This window comes from Triplophysa dalaica, chromosome 9 (assembly GCF_015846415.1).
Source record: "Triplophysa dalaica isolate WHDGS20190420 chromosome 9, ASM1584641v1, whole genome shotgun sequence".
Classification (NCBI taxonomy): Eukaryota; Metazoa; Chordata; class Actinopteri; order Cypriniformes; family Nemacheilidae; genus Triplophysa; species Triplophysa dalaica.
Genome location: NC_079550.1, coordinates 5,322,569 through 5,337,629, shown reverse-complemented (window position 1 = coordinate 5,337,629; position 15,061 = coordinate 5,322,569). Strand labels below are relative to the sequence as shown.

General features: G+C 36.2%; 1 protein-coding gene across 3 annotated transcripts; it reads left to right on the top strand.

The window, feature by feature from the left end:
* The first annotated feature begins 390 nt into the window (after positions 1-390).
* Positions 391-13,681, top strand: hephl1a (hephaestin-like 1a). 3 transcript variants are annotated; one of them, XM_056756358.1, is made up of 20 exons: positions 391-755; positions 1,392-1,636; positions 3,104-3,316; positions 4,435-4,626; positions 5,665-5,919; positions 6,115-6,283; positions 7,144-7,295; positions 7,438-7,569; positions 7,730-7,935; positions 8,036-8,186; positions 8,274-8,486; positions 8,639-8,849; positions 8,953-9,092; positions 9,433-9,555; positions 10,567-10,673; positions 11,094-11,319; positions 11,402-11,541; positions 11,702-11,861; positions 12,673-12,708; positions 12,808-13,681. In XM_056756358.1, exons 1-20 carry the CDS (start codon positions 598-600, stop codon positions 12,876-12,878), a joined length of 3,300 nt encoding a protein of 1,099 aa, XP_056612336.1. In that variant the 5' UTR covers positions 391-597; the 3' UTR covers positions 12,879-13,681. The 3 variants fall into 3 exon arrangements, with proteins under 3 accessions (XP_056612336.1, XP_056612335.1, XP_056612337.1); XM_056756357.1 differs by having other exon boundaries at positions 12,670-12,708; XM_056756359.1 differs by lacking the exon at positions 12,673-12,708 and having other exon boundaries at positions 393-755.
* The last annotated feature ends 1,380 nt before the right edge of the window (positions 13,682-15,061 follow it).

Below are 15,061 nucleotides of genomic sequence, written 5' to 3'. Positions count from 1 at the left end.
ATATCGAGTTGGCATACACGTGGTTAGCTAAGGTTGATCCAGACACAACATTGACCTGGTGGCCAATAAGTATTTATTGTATTGTCTTTGAGTTTAAATTACACTCACCAATATCTAAATTATATATATGTTAAGATGTTTAAATTAATTCATAAAAATATCAATTAATCGTCAAAAAACGATGCATTGTTGGACCATTTCTTAGTAACAAAAACGATTATTAACCATACCTCTAACTCCCGATAGACGATGAAGTTATCTGTTAGGTCTGTTCTGGTGGTTCATAATGAACAGCGAACCCCTACTGGAGAAATAAGGAACAACAGGGTCCCAAAACTGCACAGGGCGTAAAACTGCATGCTCCAGGTCTGCAGACTCCCCCTTCTCGCTTGATCTCCAATAAATGGGAGTTACGCTTAACTTTCACTTTCAGTTTTTCAAATGGGATGAGACAGCAGCCATTTGTGTCGATCGCTTCCATATAAACAACTTCACTGTCAGTGTTGAGGAAATCGCAACAGTGGCGTTTTAAGCCTATTTGTCGGCGTCTGTTCCTCGGGCTCGGGCACGAATTCCGGTTTATCGCGGCGAAAAGGGATGAAGTCTGTTCTGTGGCTTCTCGTGACGGCCGCGCTCGCGCTGCAGCAGGCCGGCTGTGTGCGCAGGACATATTACATCGCTATAAGAGAAGAAGACTGGGACTATTCACCAAACAAAACCAATCTGATCACAGACACAAGCATTGAACAAGACGAGTAAGTTTATTCATGACATCTTGTTTGTTTTTGTATTAAGTGACGAAAAGGTTTAAGCACAGCAGTGATCGCTGTGACATTATCGTATTACGTCACACCTACACAATATTACACCTACACAAAGTTTGATTGATATTAATGCACAATAAAACAAACATGAGTTTTTGAATAAAATAAAAAACGAGAGTTAGCCTATCTCATTTTACAACCAAACTCTTCTTGTGTACTTTGCTATTTTATGTGTATATATTAATAAATTTGGGTTATTTTTAAGTGTTACTGTAGCTATTTATTCTGGTAAGTTAATAGCAAAAATAAAGTAAAGTAAAATCTTATTGAAGTCATTACCTACATTAATCTCGACTGATGATGAGACATTGTCTCATTGTCACTGCTAAACTCTACTTCATTGTTCCTTAACAATGACAATAAAGTTTTATTCTATTCTATTGTTGTAAATTATTATGCATAAAAAATAGTTGAAATTGTTTGAATTATTTTGGTAAGTTAAAATTTGGTAAACATATATTGCCTTAGACATTTTCAACACCGTAAAGTACTCGGTGCTTTTACTTTTGTTTTTGTTGTGTAGGCAAAAATTTAATTTGCTTTTTTCACTTCTCTTTTCTTCAACAGACACGCATCTGTTTTTCTCTCTCAGAGCCCTACTCGAATAGGAAGTGTTTACAGAAAAGCCGTGTACAGAGAGTACACAGATGACTCATATAGCATAGAGATCCCTAAACCTGACTGGCTTGGCTTCCTTGGACCCATCTTACGGGCTGAGGTTGATGATGTCATGGAGGTCCATCTGAAGAACTTTGCAAGCAGGCCTTATTCCCTCCATCCTCATGGAGTGTTTTATGAGAAGGATTCGGAGGGTAAGACATACATTCTCTTTCTATTCAATTCATCGATTTCTCTTTCAGTGGAACGTGAAGGAATTTCCCAAGGAGGCTTAGTTGAGATCAGCGGATAAAACGAAACAATGAAAGAGTTCATCAGTTTCAGTTCTGTACAATTACAAATACTGAAAGTAGGTAGCTATTGGTTTTTTTCATTTTTTTTTCATAGTCAGGTAAGTGTAGCTTTTAGAAAAGTCACATCTGCAAGGGCTATTATATATTCTCATCTGTCTCCATTTGTTGGGTATTATTACTTCTGTTTTGGGCATTTTATTTCACAGAAATCGTCTAATGAATGTTGTCTGTTGATGTTTTTTGTACATCCATAATACATGTTTATTTCCCTTTTTTAAAAAGTCCTAAAAAAGAGGTTGTCATAATTCATGCATTATGTTATTTTTGATGCTTTTATTATAATCATTTTGAATATTTTTCAAGGAGTCTCAGCCTCCCTTCCTTCCTATGATAAGGCACATTTGCTCTTTTATAAGTGTCTTATCCTCACATCTCATGGAAGTAATAACAGAGCAATAAACAAAACTGAATGTACAGCACGTCTGCAGAAGTTTAACAACCAGGTGACAGAGTTGGTAATGGACTTTGTTTTATTGTTAAACTGCAGTTTGATTCATCTTAGCAGTTGAACACAAATAATGATATATAAAAATATTAAAAATATTCATTTCCATTTATGGTTAGTTTAATTGTTTAAATATATCTATTCTGAAATCTTTTCTTTTGTCACCTGGTAGTCTTTTATTATTTAAGCAGGGAAGTTTTATTCATGCAGTAATACATAAATACATTTTTTAGGACATTCTTTTACTTTTAATTCATTATTAACTTTGTTTTGCAGATTCTTTCAAGTATGTATAGCTATTATGCCCTCACGTGTGCGTGATACATCAAACTTGTTTCCATTATATGTGCTCTTCGAAATCTTAAGTCTTTTACAGTTTGCTATAGTTGACTCCTATTGATTGAGGGTGTTTTCAGCCTTTTTCATTTTCTCTGAAATATGTATTTAATTGTTAAAATTTTGCAATTGCTGGGGTTCGCTTTCAACCTTTCAAAAAGGACAAATATTTGATAATGGAAGTCATATTAGAGTATACTGTCTTATCATTAGTGCACATGCTTACTTCAGATTTTCTGCTAGCAGCGATCAATCCTCAGATCATTTGCACAGAAACAGCTGCACCAGCTTTCTTTGCAGCTGTCCATATATATTTTATCTTCATTTTGAAAATTGCTCTGTACCCCTGAGCCATTAAAGTCAGTGGCGCACACTAACCTTTTGTATTTTTTATGCTTTGGGACAGATGCTCTGAAATATGTTTGGTGACCATACATGCAAAACACGAAACAAATGCTCCAAACGGGATACGCTGGACAAGTTCATCTGTGCTACTTGTTAAAGACAGTTATTATCTTTTTATTTAGGTGCTCTTTATCCAGATGGCACCTCTGGCCACTTTAAGAGTGATGATGCAGTGCCTACTAATAAAAACTACACATACACCTGGACAGTCAAACCAGAGTATTCTCCCACTGAAGCCGATGCCAGCTGTCTCACCTGGATTTACCATTCCCATGGTGATGCACCAAAAGACATTGCATCAGGACTTATAGGAGCTCTGCTTACCTGCAAGAAAGGTAACAGACATGAAACCTTCAATATACAATTCATCCATTGAAGTAATTTCTTTTTAATGCACACACACACACACACAGGGAATCAAAGCGCCCTCTAAAGTTCTCTCCGTACACTTTTGTAGTAAAGTTTGTTTATTTATTTAATTATTAGATATAATTTATTAGAATGATCTTGCTTGCTCTATAAACGCCATGAACTGGGCTGTGTTTTACATTTCTTTTTTGCTCCTGTAAAGTTGCTTTGGAACTCTGCACATTGTAAAAAGCCCTCTATAAATAACTTGAATTTAATAGTACGGGAGGAAGAAGGCGGGAGCTAGCGAACATTAAACAAACTTAATATAAACAAACAATAACACGGAAGTAAAAGGGCGGCAGCCACCTCACAGTCGGCTGCTAGCCACAAGAACATAGAACAAATTTAACACATGTCTGGGCCGGTCCTCTCTCGTCCGTATTCCTGTCGCTCGTCCTGTTATGCTCCCGATCTCCTCCGTGAGACATGCGGGACCAGTGTGCGCACAGCTGATTCCCACTATCACTCACGCCACCGGACCCGCCTCACGGCTCTCATCTTGCCTTCCTTGTTACAACTTTCTTAAAGGGTCAGTTTCTGTCACCATTTACTTACCACCAAGATGTTCCAGATCTGTTAAAATTCTGATGTTTTGTTGAACACAAAATTAGATATTTTGAAGAATTTAGGAAAGCAAACAGTTCTGCTGCACCTTTGACTACCATTGAATACATTTTTCCTACTATGGTAGTCAATGATCTCCCAGAAATCTCAGTTGCTAACATCATAATAATGGTTCTGCGTGTTTTCTGTTCTGTTCTGTTTGGTTAAGTTTTTGTCAACACCAGGGTCCTCCAGCTCCAGACTTCACTTTCGCTCCTCTCACCCTCCACGCCCCATGGACTCTTTTGTTTTTGCCCCTTTCCTGCTCCATGTCCTCTTCCAGAGGTGAACCGTAACGGTTCTACCTGTTTTCTGTTCTGTTCTGTTCTGTTTGATTCAGATTCTGTTCTCTTGCTTTGCTTGTTCCCATGGTTGTAAGTCCCTTTAATAACTAGTCTTTTCACTCTTTGTTAACCATAATCTACTCTTTCTCTCTTAGGTGTTTTGGATTCTACTACACATAAGCGCTCTGATGTGGATGACGACTTTATTTTGATGTTCAGTGTGGTGGATGAGAATTTAAGTTGGTACCTCAAAGACAATGTTGAACGATTCTGCTCGGACCCAGATCTAACAAAAGAATTCATATCTAATGGGGATACGGATTTCACAGAGTCCAACCTCATGCACTGTAAGTCCGAGCTATTATTTTATCAGTTAATGCCTTAACTTCACTGGAAATTATATCAGGGATTAATCGCATCCAGAATCAATGTTTGTCTTTATATTATATATGTCTGTGCACTGTACATATTTATTTTCTGCTTATAAATGTAATGTATATATATTAATATTTATAGTCTAAATAATATACTGTAAGTTATAAAAAAAACATTTATTTATTTTAAAAATGTAGATTTCTGAAATATATACAAATGTGTAACGTGCACAGACATATTTTATAAACACAAATCTTTTTTCTGGATGCTATTAATCATTGAACAGCCCTGTCAGTAATATATGAAAGAAAAATATAACCGCACAAGTCATGATGCAAGATATTTATTGACCAACGCTTTTTTGCCAACAAGCTTTTTATCAAGCTGCCCTTCACCTTACCTCTATCCCATTGTGTAGATCTTTTGTAATCAGTTTGTAAATCCAGTAAAAACTGCTTTTTATCAAAGTAACTGCACAAAGCTTTGCTTTTACCACGTTTAAGCAGCCTAAGGAAGGGCTTACAAAGACTGTAAAATTCCATTATCTATGGACACAACTGATCTTTGACACACTTTAATGAAATGTAATCTCCTGTATGTACTTGACACACTTCACAACAATAGCATTCTCAGAATTTTATAGTTTTCACTTTCATATCATAACTTTCATTTTCATTAAATGATTTTGTTCAATGATTTATTTCAATTTTTAAACAGTAAATTTTGAACAAAATTTTGATCGTCATCATTATTTGTCCTGTTTTACATCCATTATTAAACATTCAAGTGAGAAAATAATACAGGAGCAAAATGTGACAAATGTGTTCAAAAAATAAAAAAGTTTTCAGCAACTTGTGTATCATTTATAATTTTCCCACTGGTAAACATATCTTAACTTGGTCGTAATTACGACGTTTGCTACTCCACTTGAAGTCCGCATTAACGTATCCAGTAGTAAAATTGTCATATTCTTATCACTCATCACAGCTTGTTTTTATCTGTCCCGTTAGCAATAAACGGCTATGTTTATGGCAATCTGCCCCCACCAAAAGTTTGTGTGGGACGCCCTGTGTCTTGGCATCTCTTTGGCATTGGCAACGAGGTGGACATTCATTCGGCTTACTTCCACGGGCACACCCTCCTGGATCGCGGGCACCGCACCGATGTCCTCAGTCTGTTTCCTGCCACTTTTGTCACCGCCACAATGATCCCGAGGACGAAAGGAAAATGGTTGTTAAGTTGCCAAGTCAACGATCACGTACGAGGTAGTAACATTTGCATTTGTCATCTTTGTGTAGAGACAAGTGTGTATGATCGGTGTTTACAGTCCTTTTGTGTTGTTGTCTATAAGACACAGGCACCATATGTTGATTTAGTGTTTAATGTTCATTTGTTCTGGCACCTGAGTTTAGCGTCTCTATTCTCTCTTGTCTTTATTTGATGCTCATGGTTTGGATCAGCTGGTATGCAGGGTTACTATGAAGTCTCGTCATGTGGCTCTCAAGCCTCTCCAACAGAAGCTCTTGGAAATGAGAGGCATTTTTACATTGCTGTTGAGGAGGAGGATTGGGACTATGCCCCTTCACAGATGAACTTTATGAACAATGAATCCCTTACTGAACCAAACAGGTAAAACTTTGAATTCAGAGACTTCTTTTTAAGACTTGTGGAAGAAAGTTTTTAGGGAAAGCTGAAAGAATCTGTAAAGATGGGGGACATTTGTTTCAGGATAAAAATATACTTTCTTAAAACGTCCATGAATACAACAGTTCAATTACAATTTTAAAGACACGTTGTTTTACAGTTATGTAACATCTTTTGTTATTCATAAAACTGTGTAACAACTTAATGGGGCGTTTTCCCAGGCAGGGGTTGAATCTAGTCCCAGTCTTAAATAAATGTTAGATCTGTCTTAAGTAAAAACAGCTTGCAGTGAAATATGTTCAAATATATCAGTGCCATTGTTTTCCCTTAAGATGTTTGTAAACGCGACGAAGGTAACACACGCAACAACGGGATGTTCAACTTTTCGAAACCTGTACGAACACTGGCAGAGTTAATCGAGCACAGAAATACTATGTCATACATACAACTTCTTTTTTAGGACAAGTTGGACAGGTTAAGCATGATAATCCAGCACGTATAACAGTGTAAAGAAGTTAGAATGCATAAAATAGCTATCTTTAAGATAAACCCTTTTCTGGAAACGGCCCACATATTCATAATATTACCTCCTCACCCCAAATTTTGTATCGTAGGTTATCAAATTTATTCTTATTTTGCTGACCAAATATACTAGTGATACTTTTTGTGTCTTTTGAATTTTCTGTTTTTGTATAATTTTCCTGTTTTCTCTTCATGTTTCCCCTGTGCTAAATGTTTTTGCAGTAGGGCTGCACGTTGTAAAAAATGCTAAAGAATTAAATTGAAGTTGAAATCATTTTGTTTTTGAATGCTCTTCTAGATTTAATATCTTTATCTTCCTTTAGTGACTCTGAAGACTTCTTCAGTCGTGACGGTGGTAAACTGGGTGGAAAATATCTAAAAGCCCGTTATTTTGGATACAGCGATGAAACATTTACTACTAAGACAGTACGAAGGAGCTCAGCTGTGGGCTCAGATGTGCATCTTGGTATTCTAGGTAAAACCCAAATGCTTATTGGACAGCTAGGAAAAACATAGGCTCATATTATAAATGCAGTAAAGTAAGAGGGAGGCTGTGCTTAGTCCTGAATAAATCAAGGTCGAATGGTGTTTCATTTGAAGATGTATTCTCGCCCTAGGTCCTGTCATCAAAGCCGAAACTGGTGATGTCATCATTGTAACGTTCTTGAATAAAGCTAGACGACCCTACAGCATCCAACCACATGGTGTGCACTACGACAAAGCCTATGAGGGAGCTATGTACCAGGATGGTAAGTCATTTAAATCTAAGCTCTTATAAATAAGGGTTGATGATTCAACAACTTCACATTTTAGCTGTCGTTAAAGGAATTTTTTTATGAAAAAACTGAAAATGTTTTTAAAAAAATGGTACATGCATAAGATTGATGAATGTATTTGTGTCCTATTCAGGTACTCATAAAGCTGGAGCATCCGTGGCTCCGGGTGAGAGGTTCACCTATCATTGGAGACTAACAGAAGGACCCTCTGACAGTGATCCTCCATGTATTTCATATCTGTATTATTCTTCTGTTGATCCGGTTCGTGACACAAACTCCGGCCTGATCGGGCCAATACAAGTGTGCAAAAAAGGTGTTTTGGATCAGAGCGGCCATCAGGTGAGAAACACACATACACAGTCATATGTTATGCATTCATTTGATTGAGAGAAATCTGATCTCTATTCTCTGTCTTCCCATGTTATGTGTGTGTCTAAAGCATGCTGACAAAACTCAGCACGAGTTTTTCCTGCTGTTCTCTGTGATGGATGAAAATGAAAGCTGGTATCTGGAAGACAACATAAAGAAGTTTGGCAGCAGTGAGTCAGATCTGGAGAATGAGGATTTTCAAGAGAGCAATAAGATGCATGGTATATGTTTAATTCATTTATCATGTAAATTCTTTCATGCAAATGTTTGTTTAGCATTTGTTTGAGCATGTTTGTGTTCGTTTTCAGCGGTGAATGGCTACATGTACGGAAATCTTCGTGGTTTGGACTTGTGTCTTGGTGAACATGTAGTGTGGCACACACTTGGCCTGGGGACAGAAGTGGATATCCACGGTGTTTATTTCCAGGGCAACACGTTCGAACGGGATGGGACAAACCGTGACACTCTCAATCTCTTCCCACATTCCTCAGTGACGGTTAACATGAGACCCAACAATAACGGTGGGTGAAAGTTGTTTAAGATTTATCGGACGGAAGTCGATTTTTCGCCGATGCTGCTTTAAATATGTGTTGGGAAAAGCGGTACATTACTACAATTGAATCAAATATTAATTGCAGAATATAATCTGAACATTTTGCTCTTTATACCTCAGGGATGTTTGAGCTAAGCTGTCTAACAACCGATCACCACGCTGCGGGTATGCGGCAACATTACACAGTCAAGCCCTGCTCACCGAAGACCCCTGCACCTGAACATTACATATCTGCTATAAAGTACTACATAGCAGCCGAGGAAGTGATATGGAATTACGCTCCAAACCGTTCGTGGGAATTAGAAAAGCACAATACTCCACTTGAGGACAGGTATACACGCATTTACACTCACATATGCTTGTTTACACTGTTAGTGTCATTCCTGCACACGTTATCCAATCCTCTTTCAATACGTCTTTCATTTTCTTGTCAGCCCTGGAAATATTTACCTGAAGAGATCACATGATCGGATTGGTGCTGAATATAAAAAGGTGGTGTATCGCGAATATACAGACAGCACATTCACCAAAAGGACAAACAGAAGCGAGGAAGAGGAACATTTAGGGATAATAGGTATGACGTGTAAAAAAACTGAAAAATCTTTTAATCCTGTCATTTCAAACCTGTATGATTTTCTATCTTCTGCTATATTTTAAGGGACGTTGGTAAATTACATTGACTGTCATTGTTTGACACAAAACCACAAAGACGTTTCTCAAAATATCTTTTGCGTTCCACAGATGCAAGAGTCTTATACAGGTTTTAAAGCACATCAGGATTAATAAATGACATTTTTTATCAATCGTGTGTATGAAAGTGTAAACAAAAACACAAATTTGTTCAATACTGTTTAATAAGGATTCAGCATTGGTTTAGCTTGGTAATTCTATAAGAACTCTTTTTTTGGTTGCAGGACCCATCCTTAGAGCTGAGGTTGGTGAAAATATTCAGGTTGTGTTTAAAAACAAAGCCAACAAGCCATATTCTATTCATGCCCATGGAGTAAAGACCAGTAAAGCCAGTCATGTTCAACCAGGTTTGTCAATACACAATTTTGTCTTATTTTGAGTTCAGAAGTGTCGAAATATGTGACCCTGGACCACAAAACCAGTCTGAAGTAGCACGGTTATATTTGTAGCAATAGCCAATAATTCATTGTATGGGTCAAATTGATAGATTTTTCTTTTATGCCTAAAGTCTTTAGAATATTAAGTAAAGATCATGTTCCATCAAGCTTATTTTGTCAATTTCTTACAGTAAATAAATCAAAACTTTATTTTTGTGAGGGGATGCAGCAAAATCATGAACAAAAATGTCAGGAAACACGCCTACAAACTTCGCTCGCTGCTGTCTACTCTTTGGAAATAAATACTGTAGTTTGCTATCTGTGGTAAAGCTTAGATTTTCAGCTTTCGGTTTCATCTACTCTTATCTACTTTCTACTTTGAAATTACAGTATTACTGGGAGCAGTTTGCCAGTAACTTACTGTAGATTTACATTTATGTAGTTAACTGGAAACCGTTTGTTCAAATAAAAATGATCATTTAACCTAATAAAACAGCCTCATGCAAAGAATTCTGGGCCAATAAATTTAATCTATAAATATACATTTATGTAAATATAAATCTACAGTAAGTTACTGGCAACTAGCTGCATAACTACAGCAAAAACGTTTACAGTGTAAATACTATGATTTTTTTTCACCCTCAGATTCTAGATTTTCTAATTTCGTCCTATCCTAACAAACCAAACATCAATGGAAAGCTTATTTATTCCACTTTCAGATGACATATAAATCTCGATTTAAAAAAATTGACCCTTCTGACTGGTTTTGTGGTCTAGGGTCACATATATCAATATTGACGAAAATTCCTCTGTTTGAATAATCATGACCATTGATAATATGATAAATTTGACTGATAACATTATTATTTTTGTTCTTGTCAATTGCATCTGTATGAAGAAGTGAAAATCTAATATTGTTAATCTTATGTTTGTTTGCATCTAATGTCTATACATATCTCTGTGTACATGTGTGTGTTTTAGGAGATGTAATAACATACAACTGGAGCGTTCCAGAACAATCTGGGCCAGGTCTCAAGGATCCAAACTGTATCACATATGCGTACTACTCATCTGTCAACTTTGTTAAGGTACAGTGCACATAAACAATATACTTTAACGGTCTGTAACAATAGGTGACATAATGTGAAGTTTAACAATGTGATTTACGTGTAGCTTTGTCTCACAGAGAAGGGCAAGTTGTAGATAAAACATTTTGTTCAGTTTGATAAAATCTGCTGTTAGGTGCCCCGGTAATGAGAACAGAGTCACATGTTCATGAAAATGTCAGGAAAGGAAGATATTTAGAGAGAACCAAAAAGTGTTTGTGTCCTGTAATGGACTGGCCATCTTGTTCAGGATATTTGGACAGATAGTTGGGACAGGCTCCAGCACTCCCTATGACCCCAATAAGAGAAATGAATGTAACCAATCTTTCTCTCATTCGGATATTTTGATAAAAGTTTAAATGAGATCATCCTTTTGTAACATTTTACAAATTCTGTTTTTAGGACTTGATGAGCGGTTTGGTCGGTCCACTGATCGTGTGTCGTAAAAAAACCCTAAACACCAACAGACGAAGAACGGACGTTGATAAGGAGTTTGCCCTCCTCTTCATGGTGTTCGATGAAAATGAGTCTCACTACCTGGATGAAAACATACAAACTTATCTTGAAACAGAGCCAGAGTCTTATGACAAATATAATGAGGGTTTCATGGAGAGCAACAAAATGCACAGTAAGTCTTGAGTGTGTAACACAAAAATACCTTCAGTTTGAGTTTTAAAAAGAACTCAAAACTCTCTCTCTCTCTTCCTCAGGTATCAACGGAAAGCTTTATGGGAATTTGCACGGGCTAAACATGAAAGAAGGAGACAAGATTGAGTGGTATTTGCTGGGAATGGGAAATGAAGTAGACATGCACACCGTGCACTTCCATGGACAGACCTTCATTTACAAAGTACACAAACACGTACACTTCAGTTCTACTGAATACTCAAGATCAAGATAGGCTTTCAATTATATGTTGAGAATGGATTTAAATTGGATTACTATTCCAATGTCAGGTTATTAGTATTTGCTGATTTCCTGATGTCTCTGAACATGAATCTCTCTATCAGATGGATCGTCCTCATCGTGCTGACGTGTATGATCTGTTCCCGGGGACATTTCAGACCATAGAGATGATAACAGGCAACCCTGGGCAGTGGTTGCTGCACTGTCACGTGACGGACCACATCCATGCCGGCATGGAGACGCTTTTCACAGTTCATTCTAAAGGTGAGGGTTTGACGTTCACAAATGTTTTAATAAACTGCTTTTATGTAGAAACAACTCCTCGCTTAAACAGTGGAAATTAAAAGAAATTTGTAAGAAGAATAGTAATTTTGCAACAGGTCTATACTGTTTTTTTTGTGTGGAGGAAATACTAAACTGAACTGATGTCAAAACATTTAACTACAGATACAATTATATCGCTGCTGTGTTCTGAAACCTCCATTCTTTTTTTTTTTTTTGCCATAAATAATTATTATTAGTCACCCTTTATGTTTGTCACTGGGTTTTGAAAAAATCTAACCAATATAAGTATAAAAAAGTGCTTGTCAACCTTGACAACACGGTATTTATTCATTTAAAAAGTACCATATTTTTTCAATTTCTTTAGAATTTGAAGGTTTCAGGAGGACAGCGACGGTATATTGGTTAGGGATGGGCATTTAAAGCAAAAATAATATTCAAGGATCGGTGAGAACTATCAAAAATTATTCGAAATTTGCACCCCTCACCCACATGGATGCATTTACAGTATTTACACGCGGGTCTACAGTGTGCGTAACTTCATTACCAATTCTTGTGAGAAAATGTTTTTCTCTGTTGTCTCTTGACTGACAGCCTTTAGGTTTTAGGTGCGTTGTTATTGGCAGCACAACCCTTTGGTTACATGAACACGTTACGCGTGAAAACACGGCGATTTTTTTAAGATCGCACACACTATTCGAAATTCTATAATTAAATAAAATAATTGAATATTCGAAATTCGTGACTCATCCCTAATATTGTTATAATTTTTCATATTCTTTCCTGTCAGAAGAGTCCAATAATAAAGATGGTCGAGGAGCAAGTACATGTCAGTTTTGTTTACCATATTATTTTTGTTTGTTTGCTATTAATGTACAGTATGAAAACAGCTGAAGCATTAATACAACGTCTCCTTGTTTCTTTTCAGCTATCAGTCATCACTTTACTCCTATGTTGGTTTTTCTTGGATTGCTCCTACTAAATCTTGTCACATATTAGAAGAAATGAAATTCCGCCAATCAGAACAAATGTATTCACTGATGTGATATGTATGAGAATAAGAATAAGAATGAAACATTTTTGTGTACATTTTTTAAAAAAGAAATGTGACTACAAATATAGTGACTTGAAGTACAATACACTGTATGTCTCTGCTACAAATCCACATTTTTCTTCTTTAAAAAGCTGTGAATATTGAAGCTTATAATTTTGTTACATTTAGATTTAAATGATCAAAGAATGTACCATGCAATACCTGGCATTACACTTATTCATAAACACATTGTGTGTGTATATATATATATATATATATATATATATATATATATATATATATATATATATATATATATATATATGTTTTATAGCAACAAAACCTTTTGGCCTTTGAATATGTAATATAATGCCATTGGACTGATTTAATGCTGAGGTCACACTAGAATTTCAGAATGTGAAAATTCAACTCAAAACCCTGCGTATGATTTCGATCAAGGCATTTGGTTTTTATAAAATCATGGATTTTGTTGCACTGTTGTTGTTACTTTTATTATTTTAATGTTAAATTGCCAAATTGTCATTTTTGTTTGGTGAGATGTCTTTAAGTTTACCAGACTTGACCTTTGGAACGCAGAGAGATGCACTTTTTTTCTTCCACGTGTGCTTGCGTTTCCCGTCTGCTACATTTGCATATATATAAATGGAAGTCAATAGATCAAAAGGTCTTGTCTGACCGTGGAATAAAACATCATATGTAATGCTTTGAAACAAAAATGTTATTAACAAATAAAAATACCTTGACAAACTCTGCAATGTCTATTCAATGCTTTGTATGCAAAAATAACGTTCGGACGGTGCTGCGAAAGTGGGTTGGAACAGGCTATGAATTGATTGAGCACATAATATTACACGTTTCATTGTTTAAACTTTACCATCCGCACCAGTTTCTATTGCTACCGTGAACCAAGACACTTATATTTTTATTTGTTTTTGTAATCTTTTAAAGTTGTGTTGTACAAAATGGGATGATGCGACACTGCTACAATGAGTGATTCCTCCATTTTGGATTTGTTTGTACCGAGAGGACACGCTATAATGTTTAGATCTTCTATGGCTCTCACGCATACACGTGACGCGAATACGCAAGTCAGAATTCACCAATCTTGAAGCTACTCGTTGAAATGCGATTTTTTTCTAGTCTGTCGCAAAGCACTGAAACAGGAAGATCTTCTGGATCAAAGTGGTCTATAGACGGTTTCATCGGTTGTATGTGCCTGGCCCAGAGTTAACTTCCGGTCTATGTTTGGTTGTAATATAACAATTTATTATTTATATATTTTATTGTATGTTCATTGTATTAAATTACACTCAAACTAAACAGTTATTGATACTTTGCAGAGGGGTCTCGTGGAAGTTAAGTTTTGACCACATAACATTTGTATATGTTGTTGCCAATGAAACCATCTCTATAACTATTGTAATTTGAATATTAATTGTTGTCAAGAATGAACATCAACAATATTCGTTTGAATAAATAATTAGTTCCTAATTTGTAAAACTTGGTTCATATGTTTTTGGGTAATGTAAATTTAATTTACATTTTTAATTAAAAAACAACCTGAGTAACTGGGCACATCTACTCAACTTTATTTATATAGTGCATTTTACAATTTTCATTGTTACAAAGCAGCTGTACATGAGACACATTGACTACAAGTAAAACAACTAAAGTCATTAACCTGTAAAAACAAGAAAAAGGTGAAAACACAGAAGACAAACATACAAATGCTCCACACACACAATATGCATACATACTTACACACATCGACGCACACACGCAAACACACTTGCACACACGCACAGTGAAAGCACACATATATAACAAATATCAACACAACACTTGAAACAGGCTAATATACAAGTAAGCAAAGTCTCAATCCAGATTGGAAATCACTCTATGTAGCGTGTTTTTGTGAGACAATCGATGGAAGAGAAGAATGCATATAAAAAGGTTGCTTCAGCACCTAAATGTTGCACAGCCAGCAATGTCTGTAAAGGATAAACTGTTCTCCCACCACATCTGTCTTTGTTACTGTTTCAATCGTGGCAATGTATTATTATGTTCAACCTCCTATTCGTTTTATAATATTTGAAAGGCAAAGCCCCATTAAAAGAAACCATTCCAG